The sequence below is a fragment of the Staurois parvus genome, unplaced genomic scaffold, assembly GCF_062004578.1.
Source record: "Staurois parvus isolate SC_StPar_1 unplaced genomic scaffold, SC_StPar_1.0 ptg000657l, whole genome shotgun sequence".
Lineage (NCBI taxonomy): Eukaryota > Metazoa > Chordata > Amphibia > Anura > Ranidae > Staurois > Staurois parvus.
Window position 1 is genome coordinate 1,683,573 of NW_028318453.1, and position 24,334 is coordinate 1,707,906.

A 24,334-nucleotide genomic window follows, 5' to 3' on the forward strand; every position below is an offset into this window, starting at 1 on the left:
CACCTTCATGTCCTCCACTCGCCTTCATTTGTGGCCAGTGGATATTTTGTGGCACCAGGCACTGCATAAACACCCTGGCATGCCAGAGGTGGTTTGAAAGCAATACAGCAACTTGACCATCCCTTTCCTCTATGCTGCTTTTGGAGGTGCACAATTGCTTCTCATTCCTGAATGAACTTACACCAGATATCAGAGTTCCCATATTTTCTAGATATGTTTGAGCCATGTGCTGGCAAACAGCAGAGCCAGTTTTTGGTTTGCACAAAAATTGGGAGCTGGCAGCCATGTCTTTCCATCAGGCCATGTATTTGCTTTTTTTTGTGTTTTGTCGAATAAAGACTATTGTTTGGTTCTTTAAAACAGAGTCATATCCTTTTGATTCTATTCTTAGACTTTAGATGGCCAGATAATATGCAATCTGATGAAAAGTCAGTGCAATTTCCTCAACATGTAGCTAAAGTCTGTAATAGGAAGACCTACCAGAACAATGCATTCATTTTGAGTGGGCCAGGCCCATACAGTACATAATGGAGGTTTGCTGTGAAGGAACTTTCACATTTTGGATACCTGAGCTCATGTGGTTTGGGTCCAAATATTTCTGGCCATTGCAATGTATTGACTAATTCAGCTCAACATAGATCAGGCATAAAGAAAAGTGTACCTTGTCCATAGAATAGCCACTAGGAGGTCCTGTCTGGGCACACAGATCTGGCCTATGCATAATTGGGTACATTCTGGAAAATTAGAATTTGGGATGCTTTATAATACTAAGGGGTTAGTTCATGCTTGCTTCAGGGGAAATATTATTAATAATTGTTGTATTTTCAGTTGAAAACGTGTCCAATTCCTAGATGCATTGAGGTACATAACAGAGGTTCAAGGTATTCCATAGAAGAAGATATTGTTCTTCCAACTATACAGGTGGCACGGACACAATCATACACCCAGGGCCACTGTTAGATATCACGGGTCCCCATGCAGCCTACCTGACAGCCCCTCACCGCCAGAGAAAATATCCAAATTATATTTATGGTAAAAATACACTAAACATTATTAATGGACATAATCCCAACCATATTCCTGTGAAATCTAAATGACCGCAGCTGGACCGCACTAGAATCGGATCGCATGGGTATTCAAACCCATGCGATCCGATTCTGCACATTGTGGTTTGCGGACCAATTTCGGGGTATTAATATACACACTCGCATCGGTTCGCATGAATGGGGTGCGATTATGATGAGGTACGGAGTTCGCACAGAAACCTCTGCAAATTCTGCACCGCATCAGTGTGAACCCAGGCTTAAAAAGAAAGCATGATGTACCATAAGCAACTGCATGAGTCCACTAATCATTCTGGTTAATTTTTGCACAACGTCAGCAAAGAAGAAATACCTAATTCACCACAACATTAGATCGAAACACTGCTTTATTTTTTTTACTAGGCATCATAAAATTACACATTTTTTCAAGAACAGCATGCTTTCAAAACAGTTTTTAATCAATTATTTACATAAAACAAATGAAAAGATTTAATTTTTTCTAAATGTACAGACATTTTAATATATACAAAAACATGAAAAAGTGCAACTTATTGAACATAAAACAAATCAAATCTCATCCATAGGACAAGAAGACAAGTGAGATTTAGATGTGCACAAAACAGTTTATGTACATAATTTGACCTAAATATCTACACAGCATAGTGCAGGCATCCACCTCTACAAATTAATAAATCTTAACATGTACAGCGCCACTTTTGTTCATACATTTATGGCAATGAACTTTGCTGCTAGTCAATACAAGAGCAGTTTTGTGAGTTTATGTTATATATATTTCCAGTGGCACTGAATATTGAAATGCTGGTGTTCCAGCTAAGAGCAAGTCAATTCAACTGAACCATTATTTTTGCAAGCTAAATTTTATCTATTGCAAACACTGCCTATACAAGTAATCCATAGCACACGTCTACAAATAAGAACCTTTTACATGTGAACAGTCAGCCTGTAAATCCAACACATATAAAGGCTTTAATTTTATTTAAATTCACATGAAGTGCCTTAATGCAACTCAAAACTTTGTAGTAACAGCTGAATTGTGTTCTTGGCAGCCATATTACAAAAACGGGGGCTAATCTGTGTGTAATTAGCAGATTATCTATTTTATGTGTGTGTGGTAGAATAGTAGTACTGTTTTTTTCTATTGATTTTGATCTGTAGGCTAGCAAATAAGTATTTAATTCACCATGTTATTCCTGGATGTCAACTACTGAATGATATAGGGTTTATTAATTGCAGTTCAAAGTAATCTGCAAAGTGCAAATTTACAAGACTAAAATAATGAATTCTCATTTCTACTATGTATGTTGCAGCTTTTTTCGATATTGGGTTATATAGTTCGTGGATACATCCTCCTCAGTAGCTTTTGGTAGATTTTGATTAAGTTTAGTCTCTCAGACCTTTGTTAAAGGTCTCCAGTATTCTAGTGGGGAGTCATTCTCCCATCACTGTGACTTTTTTGCTTCCCTTCTTTAAATTATTCCTTCCCTAAAGTAAAAATTAGGAATGAAAGTCTCCCTTCAAAGAAAAAAAAGACTAACTCTACAACACAGTAGTGACTTAAGGACCTGAAGAAGGAATCACAGGGTGCATGCTGGGCATCTAGAAATCTATATCGCCAAAAGTGATCTTCAGTTGGACATTTTTCTTTGTTACTGCCAACATGCACAGCAGGAAAGGTGAATATTCTATGTTTTCTTTGCAGGGGTGTATGTAGTTAAATTTTTTATTTTAGCAACAGACACTTTAAGGGTCTAGCACACTTACATCATCAGCTCTGTCTCACATAGATGTGTATAGTGGCAGGTCAAACTAAACCATGCCCAATCCCATCTCTTCAAGCAAGCCAGGGTGTTGTACACTAAACTGTACTCAAGTATGTTACATAATCATGCTCATAAACAAACTTGACTTTTGGGGGTCAAATGGGCTCAGGCTTGGTATAGATTGCCTAGTGTGAGCACACCCTAAGAAGGAGTGGTCCCTTACACACCTTAAAACACTTTGGTAAGTGCAAGAAATTTAAAAGTAGTTAGGGGGAACCAGGTTGTCTAGATAAACACACCTAAAGTGTATGTATAGCCAAAAGGTTATTTTTCAGTTTTGGATAAAGGGAGGAATGGTTTGGGCCCCTACCAGATTTTCTGCTTTTTTCTGTACCCTGTTGGGGATATTTCCCTTCACTTCCTGTATCAGAGATGCAACAGTAAGCAAGAAAAAATCTATAATAAGCAAGATAGTTGTCAACAAATTTGGTTAACTCATTTTAAAGATTTTCCAATACTTCCTGTTCTTGGGACAATTTAACAGCTTTGGATTTCACATCACTTTCTGTACTAGACACAGAGGTCATCAGTACCAACAGGCAGGTTGAATCTCCCCAGCGAGGACACAGACAGCAATAAAAAGCAGATCAGGGGTTCTAACCCTTCATACTCTATTCAAAACAATGGCTTTACATACACTTTAACATCAAATGTATGTGTCTGTATTACAGTAATATGTGATTGAAGTATATATCTTTTCATAATTTTATTTTGCATCAAATTTTTAAACTTTTATGTTATTAATATCTGGTAAATAGATGCAGAAATAAGTGTTAGCACACTTTATAGAAAAAAAAAACCTCATAATAACTTAAGATTTCACCGAACCAAATATATACATAAAAATAGTCACCATACCTCCAGTTCCAAGGAATGACAATGTTATGGCTATACTGATATCACTGCTTTTGTGTAAAAAATAGTAGAGAATGGCAAGTTTTTGCAATGCAAAATTACAATGTTATAACAGTTACCCATGTAGTGTGTTCAGATATTTTAATGATTTTGCGGTTTTAAAGAAAAGGGTGATATCCCATGACTGCTCGGAATAAATATATTGAAAACGAGGCCTCCTATCCCTCAATGCAGAAACATGCAGAACAAAGTCAAAGAATACATTAAAAATTTAAATTATCTACTCTAAAATCTATGAACACTATACAAAGATTATCTACTACACAGAGATCACCATGCCAACATAGGGCCTTATATTATTGCTACATAAAGGCAATGAATATCTGTCTTTAATGTACAGCTATCAAGCAAAATCTGTTAAAATGTTTTATTACTATACTATCAAAATAAGACTTTATAAAACCATGTAGTATAATGTCTATTAATATTCATGAGACACAATGGCAACTAGCATGTTTTTATATGTGGTAAATTACCCATAACTGGCTTGAGATATTCCAAGTAATGAGACAAGCTGGCAGTGTATGGAGTTAAAAAAAAAAAAAATCTACCATCACCGTCAAGGGTTACATTATAAATTAGATGAATTGGAAATCCATGTTTGACTTGCTGTTCTCTACTAAAGGTGCATAGAGAGACAACTTTAAACTTAAAGCCCATAGCCAGCCAACACAAATGTTTTGGCTTTGGTTAGAGTGGGGAAGGGTTATACCTTTGTCAAGTTTATATTACCACCTGTGGCATTGTTGTGGTTATTTCACCTGACTTCCAGTCCTGGTGAACGCAGACAAAGTGAGGATATTTCTCCAAAAAGGATGGCAATAAAAGTCTGATAGAAGTTATAATTTTTCCCCATTCTACCTTTAAAAATATTCTTCTGCTGCCTTGGCTCCCTTAAAGTGATTTTGCTTATTCCCTGTTTTGGTGACAACACAGGCAACTGAAACCTAAAAGTGGTTGTCAGGAGTTACCGTATTTTGCAAATCATTTTTTGATTACTTTAAAGCTCAGCTCTAGCCAAAACTTTTTCTTTCCCATCTTCTTTTGGACAGAGAAGCGAGGGGTTAGGGCTGATAATCATCTGGTGAGTTATCACTCTCCTACCTTATTGTTTGTATGAACATGACAAGGACAAGGAGGGAAAATCTCCCTAGTAGGATCACAAACTGATATTTTCCCACTGTATCTACAACTAAAACTTTCTAGCTGGAGTTAGGCTTATATATTAAACAGGCATGTGCTAAAAGATCAACTACAGGAAATGTTCAAGTTGCCCTTTTTTATAAGACTATCATCTTTAATGCTAGTGGTATTGTGAGGATACAAAGTCACTTTAATCAGTTCAACACATTTTCCCCATTATGAAATCTATGCACCTGAAGTTGCTTGTCTGATTTTGTTCAGAGTAGACACACGTGTATTTCTGTACTGGATGATGAAGCTGCTACGATCAAGCTTTTGGTTCTGAGCTCTGTCTGAATCCTATTATCCAGTACACCTGTAAACTGCATAGCAATCATGCAATTTCACTTGTTTTCAAAGCATGCAGCCAACAGAACCCAAAGTGTAGAATTAGTGGATTTGCTTGATCAGGAAGCCACAGATTAACTTTTTTATTATTATTTTTCATTATATTATATGCCTATTGAAAACGGTTTAAGCATTTTAAACTACCTGGTAGGAAGCAGGTTAACAACTATGTCAAGTCTATAGTATACTGCATAGCAATCATTCTGCAACTGGGGCACTTGGATAAGTGTGCAAATTGCATAAATCATACTGCCTATTTATTTAGGAATAGTTTCCCTTAAAAGAGGAAAAAGCACATTTTATTTTGTAAGGAGCTAGTCTTAACTAAAAAACACAAAGTAGGCCTTGCTGCCTTATGTAAACAATGATATGCAACAGACATTTAGAATGAACAGTGCTGCAGTTATACAGTGCATCAGGTTACTATGCTATAATACATTTAACCACAGTAGTTTAGCTAGAAATTGTTTAAAAAAAGCATTTAAGCAAAACTGCTGGAGCTAAGACACTGAAACTTTTCTCGCAGTGACTGAACAATGTTCTGCTGGTTGGAGGATGGAGGCCTCCAAAGATAGTCTTTTAGTTTATCTACATCGTCGTAACCTGTTATGTGGGAATCAAGGCTTTCCTTGTCATTTATAGTCTTAACTGGTGTACTGGGCATGCTGAAGGAATATGGTGTGCTAGAGAATGGGCTTTGAGGATGTTCATCATGTATGTTCAGCTTTACTGCCTGGTTGGAAGAAGCTTCCAAGCTATCTTCCTCGTCATCTGACTTTATCTCCACATAGTCATCATCATCGCCATCACCTTCACTGTCTTTGAAGTTTGCAAAATAGTTTAAAGTAGCAATTTGTGCATTTAGCGAAGACAACGTGTTCAACACTAGGATCTTCTGAGAGTCTTGTAATGTCAAATCTGAGTTCTCCTCTTGTGGTACTTTCTCCTCAGTGGAGCTGCCACCAAAATCATAAATTTCAGACATTCTCTCAGGTTTAGAGTCATGCCGTGACTGTGGCATAGTAGAATGTTTTACATATTTAACAGGCTCTTTTGTCCTGTGGAGTAACATGGAAGAAGAGGACTGGGAACGAATATACGGACGGGCACTTTCACATATTCTCCTCCCTAATGAATTATAGCCATGATTCTGGCTTGTATTTTCATCCTTCCTTTGGCTAAATGCACTCCACCTCTGTGTATGTAGACTTGAAGGATTTGACTTGTTCAAGGACGGGACAGAGCAGGTGGCTGCTAGATTTGTTTGTTTCCCTCTGGTAAAAAAGTCTCTAGTTTCTCCATTGACATTGACAGTATGCATATTGGTTGTTGGTGAACATTTAGAGGGCGGTTGAGGGGATAGCCGTTCCTGAGACTTAACCACAGGCGAGTCTTTTGTGCTGTCTCTACCTTCTTTTTTTGCTCTTGCAGGGGAATCACGGAATAGAATCTGGTCATAAAGCTGAGAATATTCTGCAATTCTTGCACCTGTCAACAAAAGAACAATGGCTTTTAAAATGATAAAAAAAACAAACCCTTGATTTAACCTTTACAGAATAAAAATACTAAAATAAAAGTCTATACCTTGGCAGATTGAAAAAGAATCTAATAAATTAATCCCTGCAGCCCACTTTCCCATGTTTTGTCTCTTGCAAGCAGAGAAAAATAAATATAGATCCAGCAAAAAATCCAGTAAGCTGGAAAACGCGGTCTCTGCTTCACTAAAGTCCCAAGCAGTGTCGTCATCCCTGCCTGAGTTCTCCACTTAGACAACAGAACATCTCTCCCTTATGTTATGGAGATAAGGAGAGGGAGAGGCGTTTTATAGAAAAAACAAACTTGGCAGAAAATTACAAAACTGCTTAAAGTTTCAGTGCAGCAGAGGCACAAAGTTATCAGCTCAAATTTAGGAAGTTAGGAACACACTGGATTTCATACAGATCAACAGCAATTCAAAGGGATAAAATGTCCATGTATTACAGATATGTATTGAATATGTTTTTTTTTTTTATTATACCCAGACATACAGTACACTTTAGATGTAGAAATGTTAAAATTTTATACTTTCTCAAAATATGCTTAGGCAAAACACAATGATGACATTTGACGAAATTCTCCTCCATCTAGATGCACTTCCAACAATCAATTTTTTCTACAGTACTAGCAGGCAAGGACAACATCACTAAAAACTAAAGTTCTAAAGTGAACTAGAGTGGATTGGAATTTGATCAGAAGACATTTTTCCTGGGGGTGACATGGATGTCATTGTTCACTGGTCATTATCACAATCTTCAAAGAGCCTGTCATTTTGAGTTGATTCTTGCTCCTGCTTTGCTTCGTAAATAAGAATCTCCCTGTCTACATGACCATGAATACTGCAAAACTGCTATTTGTCAAAATTTGCACTCACATTTCCGATGAGCAATTTTTCCCTGTACATAATTGTTCCCCATGTTCACTGCTCATGTTTTTTTTTGTTGATCTGTCTTTCAGCCTATAAACCTTTTCCCTATCTTTGCTGTCCTATATGCCCATGTCATGCCTTTAACTTTTCAGTGAAACCATAGAGCCAGATTACTGTGAAACCAAGCACCTCATGGCTACAGTAAGTTTTGCATTCACAATATTCTGCATCCATAATACTAAATGGAGAATACCATCCAACAGCCACATTATGGCCCTTGCACCAGTTTACTGATGTCACACCTGGGGGAGAAGATTGATATATTACAATTAGCTCTGAGGTACTATCTGACATGGGTCAAGGTAGGTACCCTAGATTTGGGAATACTATCTTAAGGTACTCCAGGGGCGGACTGACAACTCATGGGGCCCCCGGGCAATAGGGGATCATGGGGCCCGTGTCCTTGCCCAAACTCAAAAAAGCCTATGAAAAAGGTACGGGGCATCTCATGGAGCCCCTACTGACCCCGGGCCCTCGGGCAGTCCCCGAGTTTCCAAATGGTCAGTCCGCCCCTGAGGTACTCATAGGCCTTTTAAACCTATTTGGTTTTGGTAGTATCACACAACAGACAAGCTGTCTGTGGGCCACAGGAAACCTGATGCCTATTGCTGTAGGTCATATTTAACCTATGGTGATATGATGCAAACTCTATGGTTTGGGAAACTGGAATATTGTTTCATGACCACCCTTAGTTGTGGTTGGTGGTCATAAAAATTAAAATTACATTATCCCTTCACCATAGACCATTGTTAATTATTTGTGTGATAAACAAACTGCTTACCGATCGCTGTACCGCCTTGTTTCTTTTCTTCCATTATAGCAGCAAGGTCTTTCTCCTTTAGCTTTTGTGATTTGCAAGATGGTTGCTCCTGCTCTGGGCTTTTCATTTTTAAAAGTTGATTGGCTTTTCTGATTTTCTGGCTGTATTCTCTTGCCATTGTAAAGACTTTATTTTTTGATTTTTCAGCACTATCTAATCCATGAGAAGAACTCATTTTATCAGAGAGGGTTAGAGTGCTCTGAGATGAAAAGTATGGTGACTCCACAAAACTCATCTCACTAGTCAGAGAAGTCCTTTTTAGGCTAAATACCGAACTACTAGGAGAGGCTGGAGGACTCAGGTCTTCTTTATGGATACTGGGGCTCCTACTTACTACTGCCCTCGGCAAAGGTGAACTGTCTAGTAAGCACAGTGATGATAATGAATATTCTTTGCTGTAACGAGACCTATTTTGCATTTGTCTCTTTTCACGAACATCCTCTTTGCTCACTGGAAAGGAGGCCAATAAGCGTTCATTTTTCTTTTCTTCGTTCTTTTTTATGTAGTTTTCCAAATCATTCCAGATTTTATCTACTTCTTCTGACAGCCTGTCTGCTGCAGCTTTGTGGGAAACCGAATCCAAGTTTGAAGAAGTTTGAAGCTGGCTAAAATATTCATCTCCTTCTGGCACACGATGGTCTGAGGATTCGTCCTCACTGAACTGTAAACTATCTTCAGACACAAAATGATCTGTGGCATCAAAACACTGAAATTCTCCATCCAAGCCCATAAAGCTGTTCCTCTTGGACCGCTGATTTTTCCTTTTCTGTTCCAGTGATTGTTTTTGTATACATATAGAGTCATAAATGTTTTCTTCTATTATTCTGAGCTCCTGGGAGCTTGAATGAGATGTCCCTCTTTTAAGCATCACTTTTTCTTTGTTTGGCACTGAAGTAGACTTGTTCCTTTCAGGTCCTTTTAATGACTGAAGGTTAATATTGTCATTACTTTGCTGCAAAGTATCACTCACTGTGTTAATCAGGAAGTCTGACTCATCTCTCCTTCCCATCTGTTTGAGATCATCATAGCTGATGTTGTCATAAACATGTTCAATGTCATCAATAGTTAACTCCTCGGATGAACCAAGAGAAGAAAATTTAGGATTTGGCTCAAAATTTTTTAAAACATCACAGTGGTATTTGCTGTTATTTTGTCTGCTTCTTGAGTGACGCAGATGTGTTTTATTTTCTCCTACACTACTTGCTCTTCTGACAACTTTGCAGTATGAATTGCTTGCACCATCTTCTTGCATTAGGCCCAGATGCCAGCTACATGGTCTACTGGATGCACCTCTTTCCTCTTGTGACCTTGATGATTCCAATTTGGAGCATTCATTCATCATAAACATCTGGTAGTCATCATCATTTTCATCAGTGACTTGAGGTGACCGCCTAAGTGGAAAGAGGGCCTGTCTAATCTGGTGATCAGTCCAGATGTTCTGCAGTGCACCAGCTCCTCCAAGGATATTCATAATGAGAGAATTTGTCTGTGAAATACCCTGTTCTATGTTTGTGGGAAGAGGAGATGTTGAATACCGATGGTCACTAGTCAGTTGCAAAGTCTCTTCATCTGATTGGTCTTTGGAACTCTAAAACCAAAAAATACAAATACAACATGAATGAAAATTGTACATTATAACATGAGAATATTAAAAATAATTAAAATATAAATATTTAAAATTATTTTAAAAAGCCATAACAATTTCTGTACGTGGAGAGAAATACGGTCTATTATGTGTGCCTGTATCCATCCAGTTCTTTTTTCACAATTAACATTTTCCTTTTCCTATCCAAAAACAAATATTTTTGCTTTAGACATGTATGGGAGTGGTAAAGGGTTTAACTTAAAATACCAGGACCACATTTATCTAAATAAGTTTATCACTGATTTTAGATGATATTAACCACTTTCCCTCCAAAGGATTTATCCCCCTTCCTGACCAGGCCATTTTTTGCGATACGGCTTTGCATTACTTTAACTGACAATTGCACGGTCATGCAATGCTGCACCCAAATTAAATGTACATTTTTTTTTCCTACGAATAGAGCGTTTTTTTGGTTGTATTTGATTGCGGCCATCAGCAACTTATAGCGGGACTGCGGCGGGCATTCTGACACTGGGGGGAATTGACTTGGTGTCACTGACATCCCCAGTGACACCAATACAGTGATCAGTGCTAATAAAAAGCACTGACACTGCACTAATGCCACTAGGCATGAAGGGGGTAACATCTGGGGTGATCAAAGGGTTAACCTCCTTACCGGTCTGATTATGTCAGTATTTCTGTGCTCAAAGCAGTACTTTTTTGCATGGAAATATGTAGCTTTTTTATTGTAGGCCTGGAATTTTTAGGAATAACTCACTGAAATCTGTCCGAACAAGAGTCCAGTAAACATCACGAGTATGATAAAACTTGAAACACGAAATCATAAATTATAATATAATAATCATGAAAAATAATAATATAATAAACTTATTTCAATAATATAATCAAACCAAAAACACTGAAATTTGAAATATAGCGCCAAGTTTGCACATCACTGAGCAAAGTCGCAAAATCGTTTTCAGTGTCTGATGACGAATTTCCCCACGAATCATTATCACTCAATTCTGCAAGTAGTTCTGATTTACTATCGCTGTTCTCTAGTTGGTCTAAAACCGCTTTTGATCTAAAGGGACGCTTTTTGGACGCCATGGACGTTTCTCAGTTTCTAGGCAGAAAGAACAGAAAAAATGCAGGCAGGGCACAGGACAAAGCACTAGGGACAAAATGTATGTGAAATGGTTTGATACAGTAATGTCTTACTATGAGATTTTAGTGTATTTAGTGAATGTCACTATTTGACATTTTTAAATTTCCCGCCAGTTCCGTCCTCGTATGTCCCGACGTCGCAGGGAACGGAACCTGGAAGACAGATGCCAGAATCGGCCGGAGGACATGGCCGGGGACACTGCAGGGGGAGTGCAGGACAAGGTAAGTGCAGAAGGAATCCCGAAGCAAAACTGCAGGGTATTCCCGAGTGTAGCTCGGGGGTTACCACTTCTGGTACTGAAACTTTACCCCAAGATACACTCAGGAATACCTCCAGGGAGGTTAACGGTGTTCTGTTTCACATTATGTGCGCTTCACTTCAGTGTACAAGAGCTGACAGGGGAGAGAACTGTATTGTTTACATACAGTTCTCTCCCCATTGGAGATACTCGGTGATCACCAGGTATCGGCAAGTAATCACCAGCCGGGACCTGGTGATTGACAGCCGAGGCCGCGAATGGTGGCATAAGTAGGGCACGCGCCCCCTACCCGGAACTGCAAAATCACGTGTTTATACATGATTTTGCGCATCTGTGCTGCCCTGTAGCAGTATTTCTGCTATAGGGTGGATAAGAAGTGGTTAATGCAGACACGGGAGCAGAGTCTAGCAAACTAAATTGTTGTTACTGAAAAGATTCTGATGGGGTGTGCTGTGAAATCAATCATTTTTTTCCTCTCTTTTTCTTTGTTGTCCTTTTTAACCTTTTTTTTCTCTCCCCCTTTTTTCTATTTTCCTTGTGGATCATTTGTTCCAATGCTCTCTCTTTCTTAGCACCTTTTCTCCTCGTTCTATATAGAGGGCAGTGGGGAAAGGGTGTTGTTGAAGTCATTGACAACATTGTCAATAAAAGTGTCACTATGCTCTCGTTCACACCATACCTTCAGAAAAACTGATGGAAACTGACATGCAGATTTCACTTGCAGAGACATCAATTTCCATCAGTTTCACATTAGGTTACATCAGTTTTCATGTACGCTCCATCGAGTTTTATATCCATTGCAGAAAAAATCTGCACGTGATACTAGTGTTGTGCTGTGAACAGGGCACATAGAAAACAACTGATTTTGTTGTGCACTTGCAGAATGTGTGCCAAAAAACTGACGTCTCTGCGCCATGGTGTAAACAGGCCCTAAGGGCAAAACTTTTTTTTAATTTTGGAAAAAGTAAGGGAGGGTTAGAACTCCTATCAGGTTTTTTCGCCAGCTGTGTCCCATTGGGGAGATTTCCCTTCACTTCCTTTCCCATAGCCAAAACAGAAGTAAAAAGAAATCCCTCCAAACTGAGGGAATCCCAGCGTGTCATCAGAACCAAGATTTCCCCTCTATCCTTGTTCTGATGTCAACTAAAAATTTGGGATTTTCTGTTACTTTCAATGTCGATAACGGTAAGCTGGACAAATAGAGAAAATGAATCTCCCTAACAGGGGCACAGACAGCAATAAAAACCTGACAGGTTTTCTAATCCACCCACTCCACCCAAAACGGATTAAAAAAAAATAGAGTTTAGTGACATTTTAATGTTAATTTTTAACACCTGTAAGAATTTCATTAAAAGTGAATTTCTGTATTTTCCAGCAGAACACCACACTTGGCTTCCCAACCAAGGGTATGAATTAATCACCATATATACTGATGTGTCCTTTCTAGATTGTTAACCTGTTTGGCAAGCTGAGATAGCAAAGTGAGAAAAGATTAAAGGTAAAGAAGTACCATGCAATCTGGTTGCTGTGCAAGTAGTGGCACTGCACTGGGATTGTATGTGAATCACACAGGAAGGCAAAGCACATTCCTGTGCTATTCATGGTGTGAACCAGTCCTAAGGAATGACAATCATGCTTACATATTGTGTTATACAAGACCCTTAAATTAGCAAATCTTCCCCAAACCTTCTGAGAAAAGATGTATGCTAACCTGACTGTCACATAGGCTGAGATTAATACTTCTACGCTTCTCAACATTTTCAGATGCCTGGCTGTTTAATCGTTTTCTTCCACTTTTTGACTTCTGTTGAGAACTGTGATGCATATTCTGGAATTTAAGAAAATCCTTGTTACGCTAAGCAACGTACATTCATTCAAATTCAAAACCAACAACAAACATGATCTATTATATATTATACTGAAAAATAATTAGTTGTGCACAACAAAAAGACATCTACAGGTGATATTTATGTTGAATATATGCACCTGTTCACTTTCTTCTTCATCATCAGCATCAGTCTGTCCTGTTGGCCTTAGACACAGATTTTCACGGTTATAGGTTTGCTGGAAGAAATCTTGGGAGTCACCCACATTGGCACTTTTTCGCAGGCCAGATTTCAGAAGAAGCTCCCTTGATCCCAGTTTGCCAGCCTGACACAGTAGACTACCCTGCACGCTGATGCGCTATAAAATAAACACAATGAAAAGACATTTTTTAAAAAATCATAACTCCCAACTGTCCCATATGTGAAAAAAATTTTCTCAGGCCATTTTTTTTTTGACTGTTCCTATTTGGCCTGAGGAATAGACTTAAATAATTGTACTGTTCTAAAGCTGACAGGAACATTGCAGTCTGATTGTACAACCAATGTAAGATTTGCCAGGAACGATTAAATTTGAGGGCCTTCCTAAACAATCTAAAGTATGTAGCTTATATTCTTGTCAGGTAGGTCCTTGCACTACATATATAGCATAGGTTGGTGTTAAATTAACAGATAAGGTTGAAATATAATCTGAGTGTGTGCACCCTGCACCCTTACACATACTGTACATTCATATCAGTACCTGCTCTTTAGTAGATTGCAATCTAAGGTCCAAATCTCAAATGCATACAAACACATACTAGAGCCAATGTACACAAAAGCCAAGTAACCTACCTGCGTGTCTTTGGAGTGTGGGGGTAAACTGGTGGACCCGGAGAAATCCTGTGCAAACTAGCATGCCAGTATGTGGTTGGGATTCAAACCAATGACCTTAGTGCTGCAAGGCAGAGGTGCTGAACTCCAAGCCATTGTGCTGGGCAATCTACAATTCAGAGTGCTACTGAGCTGCAGAGAACCAATACCATTAAAAAAACTGCTGTTGACAGAGTTTCTAACCTTTCCCAGCACTGTGTACATAAAAAAAAAAAAAATTGCTGAAGCTGAAGATTTCAATTTAATAGTTACTTCAGTCAAATAAAATTAAGGGAAAGAAAACAGCTAATGCTCTTCAGATTACTTTGCAAACATGCTTTCCAATAGAAATGGAAATGTTAGAAAGTTTACTTTTGAAATACAGATATATCTGACATGGAAATCTGTCTTTAACAGGGCTCCTGGACAAAAATACATCCTACCTTAAGGCTTCATGTACACTGCTGCTCCTAAATGTGAGTTTAGGAGCTTTTGCTGTTTGTTTGCCAAAGCACCTGAACTCAACGCAATCAAAGCCAATGAGTCCATGTACACATAGGCTTTCACCAGAGTTTAGGAGTTTAAGGGCAGTTAAACGTTCCTCTCCTGAACACAGAAGAATCATGTTCAGGAGAGGAATATTTTGGCCAAAAAACATTAAACGTGGCTAAATGCATCTAAACAGGGTTTAAATGCTAGCCACGTTTAGTACTTGGCCGTTTATCCATGCCAATGGAAAACACTCGGGCCAATCAAATGAATAAATGTCCATGCGCTAATTGCTGCTAAACATGGTACCGCGTTTATCTGCGTATGTGCCTCATTTAGCGTTTTTCTGCTACTAGGAGAGCTTAATGTCTAGGGGAGTTCATATGTACATGAGGCCTAAGTCATGTCCATTGACAGCAGAGGCTACTAGTTCTGGGGGCAGTGAAGAGAGTGCTGCTTAGTAAGAAAAGTACTGACAAATGCTGCCAGGTAGACGCACCAAAACTGAATTTCTGATGGATTGGGCATGGTGTATTAAAGCTCTGCCTGAATGAAAAGCTGAAGCCTTGGGAAGGTTGGTTGGTTGTGTCTGATGCAACCATTTTATCTGTCAAATTTCAGTTTTGATGGATGTTTACTCTTAAAGTTAAAGAGTTATAGCAGATACATTGGTTCTGTCATTGCAGGCTTACTGTAGTAGCTGCAGTCTGTCACCTTTATTCTCCATCTTTAATACCTAGAGAGTCACTGACCCAGAATTAAAATACAGCTAGCAAAGTTGAAATGCTCACCGCAAGGGTGTAACTAGAAAGCACAGGGCCCGAAAGCATAACTTTACATTTCAATAGTTTTTATTGAAGGGTTTTATAACAAAACATTATAAGTAAATACGGTTCATTTTGAGATATGAAGTTACAGTATAGTAAACAATATTTTCCCCACCAATTGGCTGGGGGGTAGTAATGAAATATGTGGTGTTAGCATGAGTGGTATGCTCTGTTTGTTCTGAACCATGTATGGTTGTAGAGGAGGTCCATAGGGGGTGGAGAACAAGGAGTAGGGAAAGAGGGGTGGTGGGAAAGGGGAGAAGGAGGGGAAGGGTAAGTGCACCAGTCTAGGCATATGGGTCAAGGTATTTTATAGTTAATTTATCAGAATTTTACGGAGCAATTTGGGTTTTGTAACCATCGAGACCAATGGAGCTTAAATGTGTGGTAGGAGGAGTTGTTTAGGACAGATCTTCTTTCCATGTACCGAAAGCATGACTTCTAATTGACTCCCCAACTAAAAACACTAATAAAAAAAAAATACAATTGTACAACATCCTAGTTACCACAGCAAATGAGGAGGGACTGAAAAGGACGCAGTGGTGATACTTAGGGAAGTAAGGCTGTATGGATGGGGAGGATTGGTTTTATTCAACCAGGACGCTAGAGAAAAAGGATAACCGTGCACTGATTAAATGTACACATATCTTAAAGTAGTAACCCAGTCACCAACCAACAGCAGCCTAGGGGGGGGGGGATAAATATCTTTTTCTTTTACAAGGTGGATGAATAGCAGGGGCGGACTGACAACTCATGGGGCCCCGGGCAATAGGGGATCATGGGGCCCCTGTGTCCTTGCCCAAACTTAAAAAAGCCTATGAAAAAGGTACCAGGGGCATCTCAAGGGGCCCCCTACTGACCCTGGGGCCCTCGGGCATTTCCCGAGTTTCCAAATGGTCAGTCCACCCCTGATGAATAGTCATCATGAGAAGCTAGCAACAGCATTCCTGAGAACAAATCACCTTCATGATGTCAGTGGCACCAAGAAATAAGGTGTCATTGGTGTTAGTGGGAGTCCTACTGACACCAATGGAAGAAGGGAAATTTTATCATGCCCCATTATGGTACAGCACAGTATTTAGCATCACACGTCATAAAATGTACAACACAGTGTACAGAATGAGCTTGTGTGGAGTAGAGAATGTACAGTAAAGTGCACAAAATAGGAAGGGATATAAAATGTACAATGCAGTGTTAGCATAGGACAGAAAATATGCAGTTCAGCATACAAAATTTGGCAATGTGAAGGTATAGTATGGCATGAGAGAGACATAGAATAAGCTACAGCATGTCTGAAAAAACGAGGCAGTGTGAAATAGAACATATACAGCAAAGCATATAAAATAGGGTGGTGCAAAATAGAGAAAATACAACATGGTGTAAGAAATGAGGTAGTGCAGAGGAGGGAACGTGCAACATGTAATATGGATTGAGGTACTGTAGTGTACAATAGGAAATGTACAGTGTTGTATACAGAATGTGGTAGCATGGCATAGAGGATATACAGCACGGCGAATGCTTTAACCAATGAGGAATAGTTAAAGTATAGCATGGCATGGCATATGGAGTGAGCCATTGCGCAAAAGTGAATGTATAGCATGTTATATGACCTCCATCACTATGGATCCATGACCATCACAGTGACAGCTAAACTGATCAATACTTTCACCTGTAAAAAAACAAAACCAAAAAAAAAAAAGTGCAGTGGAAATCTTCCACTACTCGCTTCCTCTACCATGCTCTGAACTACTTGTTGTCATCCGTCAGAGCCATGGAGGTGGTGAGTAATAGACTTAATCTGCTAGCTGAGTGTTTACTAATGACAGCAGCGATCAGGTGAGCTGTCACTGCCATCAATTGTGGGTCTGCAGTAACAGAGGTCTGAATGGGGCACAATTTTAGGGCAGAGATACAAACTGCTCCTTATTCTTGGTGCCCTGACTGCAACCCACCTCCCTGGTCTGGGCTGCATAGCAACCATGTGGGCCTCTATGGTATTAGTGCCACCAGTGCCTTTGTCTATATCCCTGGGTCAATGACTCACTAAGTGTTCAATTATAATGAAAACAGACTTGCTGTTTCTAAAATAAATCAGCAATGATAGTGGTCATATATGTATTATGGCATGTTCAAGCCATGCTAACCCCCTTACTTACACACACTCACACACAAAGCTGTCACCAACTCCCAAAGTCACAGAGTAAAAGGAAGAAGCAAAATCAGAAAATACATTTGTCAAAACAACCATTGCTTACATCTACTGTAACCTTACCTTCTGAACTTCAGGGCTCATATCTGAAAAACAAAAGCAAAAAAAGTAAGACCACGATAAGATGCATTCAGTTTTTTTTTTTTTTTTGTTTTGTTTTGTTTTTTTTTCATTTAAAAATGTACATTTATTTAGCTTACCATTTTGATTCATTACTTTATGCAGGCTTGAGGATGGTTCTGAAAAAATAAATACTATTCAAAATGTGCTTTAAAAATGGTGCATATGAGAAACATAATTGGCGTATAGAAGTTAATTAAAATCTATTGTCATTTTTGTGTTCTTTGTGCTGTCCGCCCCAACACATATGGTGCATACTATTTAAAAAAAAAACATGTGTGTGATTGCGAGCCACATATGTTCAGTCGTATAAATAAGGTTTTCTCATTTTATTATAAATAGCTCTTTACAATTGAAAGTCTACAGCCAGGACAGTTCATTCATCATCAGGAAGGTCTTAATATATAAAACTTGTCTAAGGCATAAAGATACTGCACTGGAATACTTAGCCAGTTGACAAAGCTGCTTCGTAATTACGAGGATCTAATCTGGTAGTCTTCACCAAAGCTCTGGATTCAATGGCCAACATTGTGGCTAGTGTATACAACTAATCCAGATTACATAAACTGCATTTTAGGAGCCTTGACGGCTCCTAAAGTTGTTACATTTGCAAAATTTAATAAAGATGTGGCTTTGCCCTATTTCAAACTTAATCAGCCGCCATGTTTTTTTTTGGGGGGGGGGGGCAAAGTATTGGTTCATTAGTTGGTCATAAATGAGCCTATGCTTCTCAGCATTCATGCCTAGTTTTATAAAATCCTAGAACTAAATATGCTTTCCTTACCTGACTTTCTTCTGACTCTACATGAAACTGAGTCTTCTTTCAGATTTGTATTGGATTTCTTCTCCCCCTCTGCACCATAGGAGAAGCCTGGATGATCTAAAATGCATAAACCATTTTCATTAGTGACATGTGAATAACAGTTAAAACTGAGAAACAAAAGAGAGCAAAATCTTGTATAAACAAGTGATTGAAAAGATGTTTGGGAGGACCCTCTGCATGCACAGAGGAAATCTGTAGTGTTTTTCCCAAGGCTCTGGCTGCTAGCTCATGAATACAAGACCAAACAAAAAAGGCTGAAAACCTGTCACTACTGACAAATTGGTACATCCACCTTAATATATTTTCTAACACAATGACTTTGAGGGTGTGGTCAAGTCTACATTTCTTGTCAAAAGGAAGCCACAGATCTCATCATAAGTGCTGTGGATACCTTGGAGTCTAACTCCATTATGTTATACAGTACATGTGGCTTCTAAATTAAAGGGAATTTTCACTTTATACTAATGAGTGCATTAAAGCACCAGAATTCCACCATAAAAGCACCAGCACCAGAGCTTTAGAATGGGGGTGGGAGAAGTTTTAGCTTTAGTTAGCTATTGATTGGAATTCCACTTTAAGGCCCAAAGCACATAGGCATCATAATACATGCATCCAGATGTGTTTGGGGCTCATTTCCAAAGGCATCTGGAAGCATCTGAATTTATACCTAGTAGTTCAGCTACATTTAGGTGCATTCAGTCTGGCTGAAGTGCATTTAGTTTAAGCTTCCTGGAACCACTTAACCTGGTTTTCCACAGTTAAACACTTGTAAACGCATGTAAATGTGCAAAAAAAACCAACAGCACTCCTAGATACAAGAGAAATGGATCTGAGAAGTATAACATTTATTTATACTTTCCAGATCATAAATGCAGGAGGTCCAGGTGTATGAGACCTTAGAGGGGAAAAAAAAAGTAAAAAAAAAAAAAAAAAAGGAAGAAAAGTATGATATAAATCACAGATGCTAAAAACACATAAAAGCGCACTGGTAAACTTACGTATTGCATCCATTTCCAAAATTGCTTGCTTTGCCTACAAATGAAACAAGTCATGTTGATTTTAGTATATCTGTTAATTGTACTTAGGTATTAATATTATACAGGATTTATATAGCACCAACAGTTTGCTCAGCACTTTACAATATAACGGGAGACAATACAGCAACAATACAGTTCAATACAAGAGGGTTAGGAGCAGGGGCGGACTGACCTTTTGGAAACTCGGGCACTGCCCGAGGGCCCGGAGTCAGTAGGGGGCCCATGAGATGCCCCTGGTACCTTTTTCATAGGCTTTTTTGAGTTTGGGCAAGGACACAGGGGCCCCATGATCCCCTATTGCCCAGGGGCCACATGAGTTGTCAGTCCGCCCCTGGTTAGGAGGGCCCTGCTCCTTGGAGCTTATAATCCAAGAGGAAGAGGCTGGTGGTACAAAGGGTAATAACTGTGGGGGATGGACTGGTAGAAGGAATAGAAGATTCCATTATTAGCTGAAGGCAGGATAGGCTTTCCTGAAGAGATAGGTTTTCAGAAATCGCCTAAAAGTGGGCAAAGTAGACGATAGTCTGATAAATTGGGGTAGAGCGTAAAGAGGAAGGGGGAGGCTCTGGAGAAGTTTTGGAGACAAGCATGGGAGGAGGAGACAAAGGAGCTAGAGAGCAAGAGGTCATGGGAGAAGCAGAGAGGATGGTTTGGGTGATATTTGGAGACAAGATTGGTGATGTAATTTGGGGCAGAGTTATAAAGGGTATAGTATAGTATTTAGTATATATGTACGACTGTAATTTACATAAATTTTAAAAAGGTTTTTTTTTTCACCTTTTTCCAGTTATGCTTATTGTTTTTTATGAACACAAAACAGAATAAAATGGTATACCTACATATATTCACAATCTTGATCTCTAATCTACCTATTCACTCCAAAAGTAAAAAGGACATCCAGATCAATTTAATTTTTACATGGTACAGCTTTAAGTAAATTTCTCACTGGATTTTAAAAACTTATCCAGCCTTTGCTGAGCCAAAAGGCAGAAGCAAAGAATGTTTGACTAGAACTTCTAGGTGGTTCTGGTCAGCATAAGAAGCTCCACCAGAATGACTAACGTGGAGTACAAAACCCATAGGGCTACTTCACAGAATGCCCCTGTGGAAATATATGTATAACTCTGCAAAATGATAGTGTTTCAGAATAAATAAAATGTTCACATTAATTGCGTAAAATTGTATGCATGTCCTATGGAGCACTCTCTGAAATGCTCTAGTAGAGAATTGAAACAGCAAATGCTATGCAAATATATACCGCTAGGTGTCACTACTAGCCTATATGTCTTGTATATACACTAGGCCATGCAAATATATACAGCTAGGTGTCACTTCTAGCCTATATGTCTTGTATATACACTAGGCCATGCAAATATATACCCCTAGGTGTCACTACTAGCCTATATGTCTTGTATATACACTAGGCCATGCAAATATATACCGCTAGGTGTCACTACTAGCCTATATGTCTTGTATATACACTAGGCCATGCAAATATATACAGCTAGGTGTCACTACTAGCCTATATGTCTTGAATATACACTAGGCCATGCAAATATATACAGCTAGGTGTCACTTCTAGCCTATATGTCTTGTATATACACTAGGCCATGCAAATATATACCACTAGATGTCACTACTAGCCTATATGTCTTGTATATACACTAGGCCATGCAAATATATACCACTAGATGTCACTACTAGCCTAGATGTTTTTGGATATCCTTACTTTTGATTTGTGGACTGAATTAAATTTTTTTAGCTTGATTACACATTTTTACTAACCTCACGTTCCATATGAAACGCAAGTTGTGTAATTTATAAATGTATAGACTGAAAAGGGTTAAGGTGAAATGAAAATCTACTGTTTTGTACCCAATATGAAAATAAAAAAATTTGCTAACGATGTAAAAAAATAAATCACACTGGAGTTTTGTTTTAAAAATGAAAGCAGATGACAGCCGTAATCTCCAGCAGAAAGGGATCTCTTTACCTACATTCATGGACAAGGTCAAGGTCTCGGTTGCATACATCTGCAAGTGCACATGAAAGCTGGAGGTTCCCCTATGTCTTATGAATCTATTCTACTCTATGGGAGTGCCCAGGCTAGGACATAATGCGTATGCAATTAAATGATCGGAGAGCATGCTACTCCAGTGTTGCATGGGGAATAGCAACAAAAAGATCCCCACTCAAATAAAGGTTTTAATAGGTCTTCTTTGTTGTCCAGTAGGGCTATGTAGCAGGGAATTCTGCTCCCATTGTGCACTTTCCTAGCTACGTATAAAATAATTGTGCCTTGAGAAGCAACCCTATTTTTGCTCCAGTTTTCATAATTCAGCCACCCAGGCAGCAGTTTCCCCTTTAGCATAACTATGTCAAGTGTGTGCACAAACCTTGGCTGGTATTTTAGCAGGGTGATTCTCCAATATCAGCCTTTTCAAATGCAAAATCCACAGTCGTTTTTCCTGTTGAGACTTGGCCTGTTAAAATGACATCTGTTAAGAGGATGGACAGGAAATGTTCCAGAGATATTCATCACAAATATAGATCCACAAAATGTAACGGATAGCAGCAGACGTTGGTACAGACAACCTTGATATAAAATAAAAAATAGCAGCAGATATGATTCTGCAAACACTGAATAATATAATATATATTCTGTACATACACAGACAGAATTTTTTTTTCATAACCACAGAATAAAAAAAGAAATAAAACTGTTTTCACGTAGTATTGACAGTGCTATGGATTTAATTAGCTCTCAAAATGACTGCAATTGGCCCCACAGCTTGCTTCCAGCCCAGGCATACTCTAGAACAGCCTCTCTCAACCAGGGTGCCCAGGCACCCTGGGGTGCCTTGAGGTTTCTTCAGGGGTGCCTTGGCAAAATGTCAAAAAATTGCCCAAAACTTGTATACAAGCCAAGGGGTGGAACAAGCCTGCCTTTTAGTTACACAACGCCAAAGGTTTTCATTATGCACCATTACAACCTTCTAGCCACCAGCGTCCTGACAACCAATAACATCATCAGTTGATAAAGGAGGATGTCAGCTGCCTGCACATCATCCTAGTTTGACCCTCTTCTGCCCCTCTTCGTCAGTGCTGGGGTCACATTAGCTCAGTGATGGAGAAAAACCAAAAGGGAAAGAGAAACATTGGAATACTAGTCCGTATCAGTGTGCAAAAGTATGTTTGCTTTAGAAGAATAAATCACCTCTAATGTTGGGTCTCTTACATGTGTGATGTTGCGGTTAGAATATTTTTTTACACTTTAGAATGGGGTGCCCTTTCAAAATTATGGACAGTCTTGAGGCACCTCATTTTAGAATGGGGTGCCTCAAAACCAGGGGCGGACTGACCTTTTGGAAACTCAGGCACTGCCCGAGGGCCCGGGGTCAGTAGGGGGCCCCATGAGATGCCCCTGGTACCTTTTTCATAGGCTTTTTTGAGTTTGGGCAAGGACTCAGGGGCCCCATGATCTCCTATTGCCCGGGGGCCCCATGAGTTGTCAGTCCGCCCCTGCTCAAAACTGTCCATAATTTTAAAAGGGTGCCTTGGGACTGTCCAAAATTTTAAAGGGTGCCTTGACTGAAAAAAAGGTTGAGAAACACTGGTCTAGAACAGGGTGTTTGACTTTCCTGGGCCACATAGGAAAGAGAGGAATTATCTTGTGCCACACATAAAATACACTAACAATAAGGATAGCTGATGAGGAGAAAAAGTCGGGCACATCACAAGTTAATGATCACTGATATAGATAATGAGTAATAAAAATTCATTTTTTGCACTTTTTTTTTTTTATTATAAAAATAAAGGAGGGGAACATAAAACTAGTGCAATATTTGTTTCTGATAAACTACTACATAAATATCTGGTTCGATGGATGTAGTAGCAATTCTCAATGAATTCTCAAGGTGCTCATCAGATATTTTGGTTCTAATTTTGTCCTTCATGCACTTCACCTTTGAAAATAGTTGCTCACAAATATGTGCGCTGCTGAAAACTGGCGTGATTGTGAAAAGTAGGATATTTTTCTTTTGAAAAATAAAACTTCCAAAAGTCCAGCAAGAAGACACCATGTTCGCTAAGTGTAAATGCATATTTACGATTTTGTGTTGGGCGGAATTCATAGCCATCTTGGGCCAGTTGCGGCCCATGGACGGCAGGTTGGGCAGAATAATGTTTAAAATGTAACTTTGTAGTACTTGGGCAATTCAACTTATTCGGGGTCATGTACACTGCAGCTCCTAAACTGACGTTCAGGAGCTGTTCAGTTTTTTTCAGCAGTCTCTGAATTCTCCCTAATGTTTTCCTATGTGTCCATGTACACTATGTCGTTTACAGGCAGTTGAGCTTACATTTGTTTTTTTTAACGCACCAAACACACCAAAGCATTCAGGAGAAGATTTTAATGGCGTTTCAAATTCCAAATGCTTGTAAATGTGTGTAAACGTTTAGTTTTTTTTAACTGTTCCATGTCCATATGCTGTCCAGAGCCTTTTTTCATAACCAGAAATGCAGGCAAA

At 39.0% G+C, this 24,334-nt stretch overlaps 1 protein-coding gene across 2 annotated transcripts in view; it reads right to left on the reverse strand.

Annotated features, from left to right (window-relative positions):
• Window positions 1–1,411: 1,411 nt before the first annotated feature.
• Window positions 1,412–24,334, reverse strand: part of PLEKHG1 (pleckstrin homology and RhoGEF domain containing G1) — a 335,693-nt gene continuing 312,770 nt past the window's right edge. For both annotated transcript variants that reach the window (XM_089694257.1, XM_089694256.1), the window contains 9 exons: window positions 22,202–22,288; window positions 19,767–19,800; window positions 18,730–18,825; window positions 18,026–18,064; window positions 17,889–17,911; window positions 13,612–13,809; window positions 13,337–13,453; window positions 8,575–10,201; window positions 1,412–6,817 (listed from right to left, as the gene is read on the reverse strand). In XM_089694257.1, coding sequence (XP_089550383.1) covers window positions 5,811–6,817; window positions 8,575–10,201; window positions 13,337–13,453; window positions 13,612–13,809; window positions 17,889–17,911; window positions 18,026–18,064; window positions 18,730–18,825; window positions 19,767–19,800; window positions 22,202–22,288 — 3,228 coding nt within the window. In that variant the 3' untranslated portion in view covers window positions 1,412–5,810. The remainder of the gene's footprint in view (window positions 6,818–8,574; window positions 10,202–13,336; window positions 13,454–13,611; window positions 13,810–17,888; window positions 17,912–18,025; window positions 18,065–18,729; window positions 18,826–19,766; window positions 19,801–22,201; window positions 22,289–24,334) is intronic.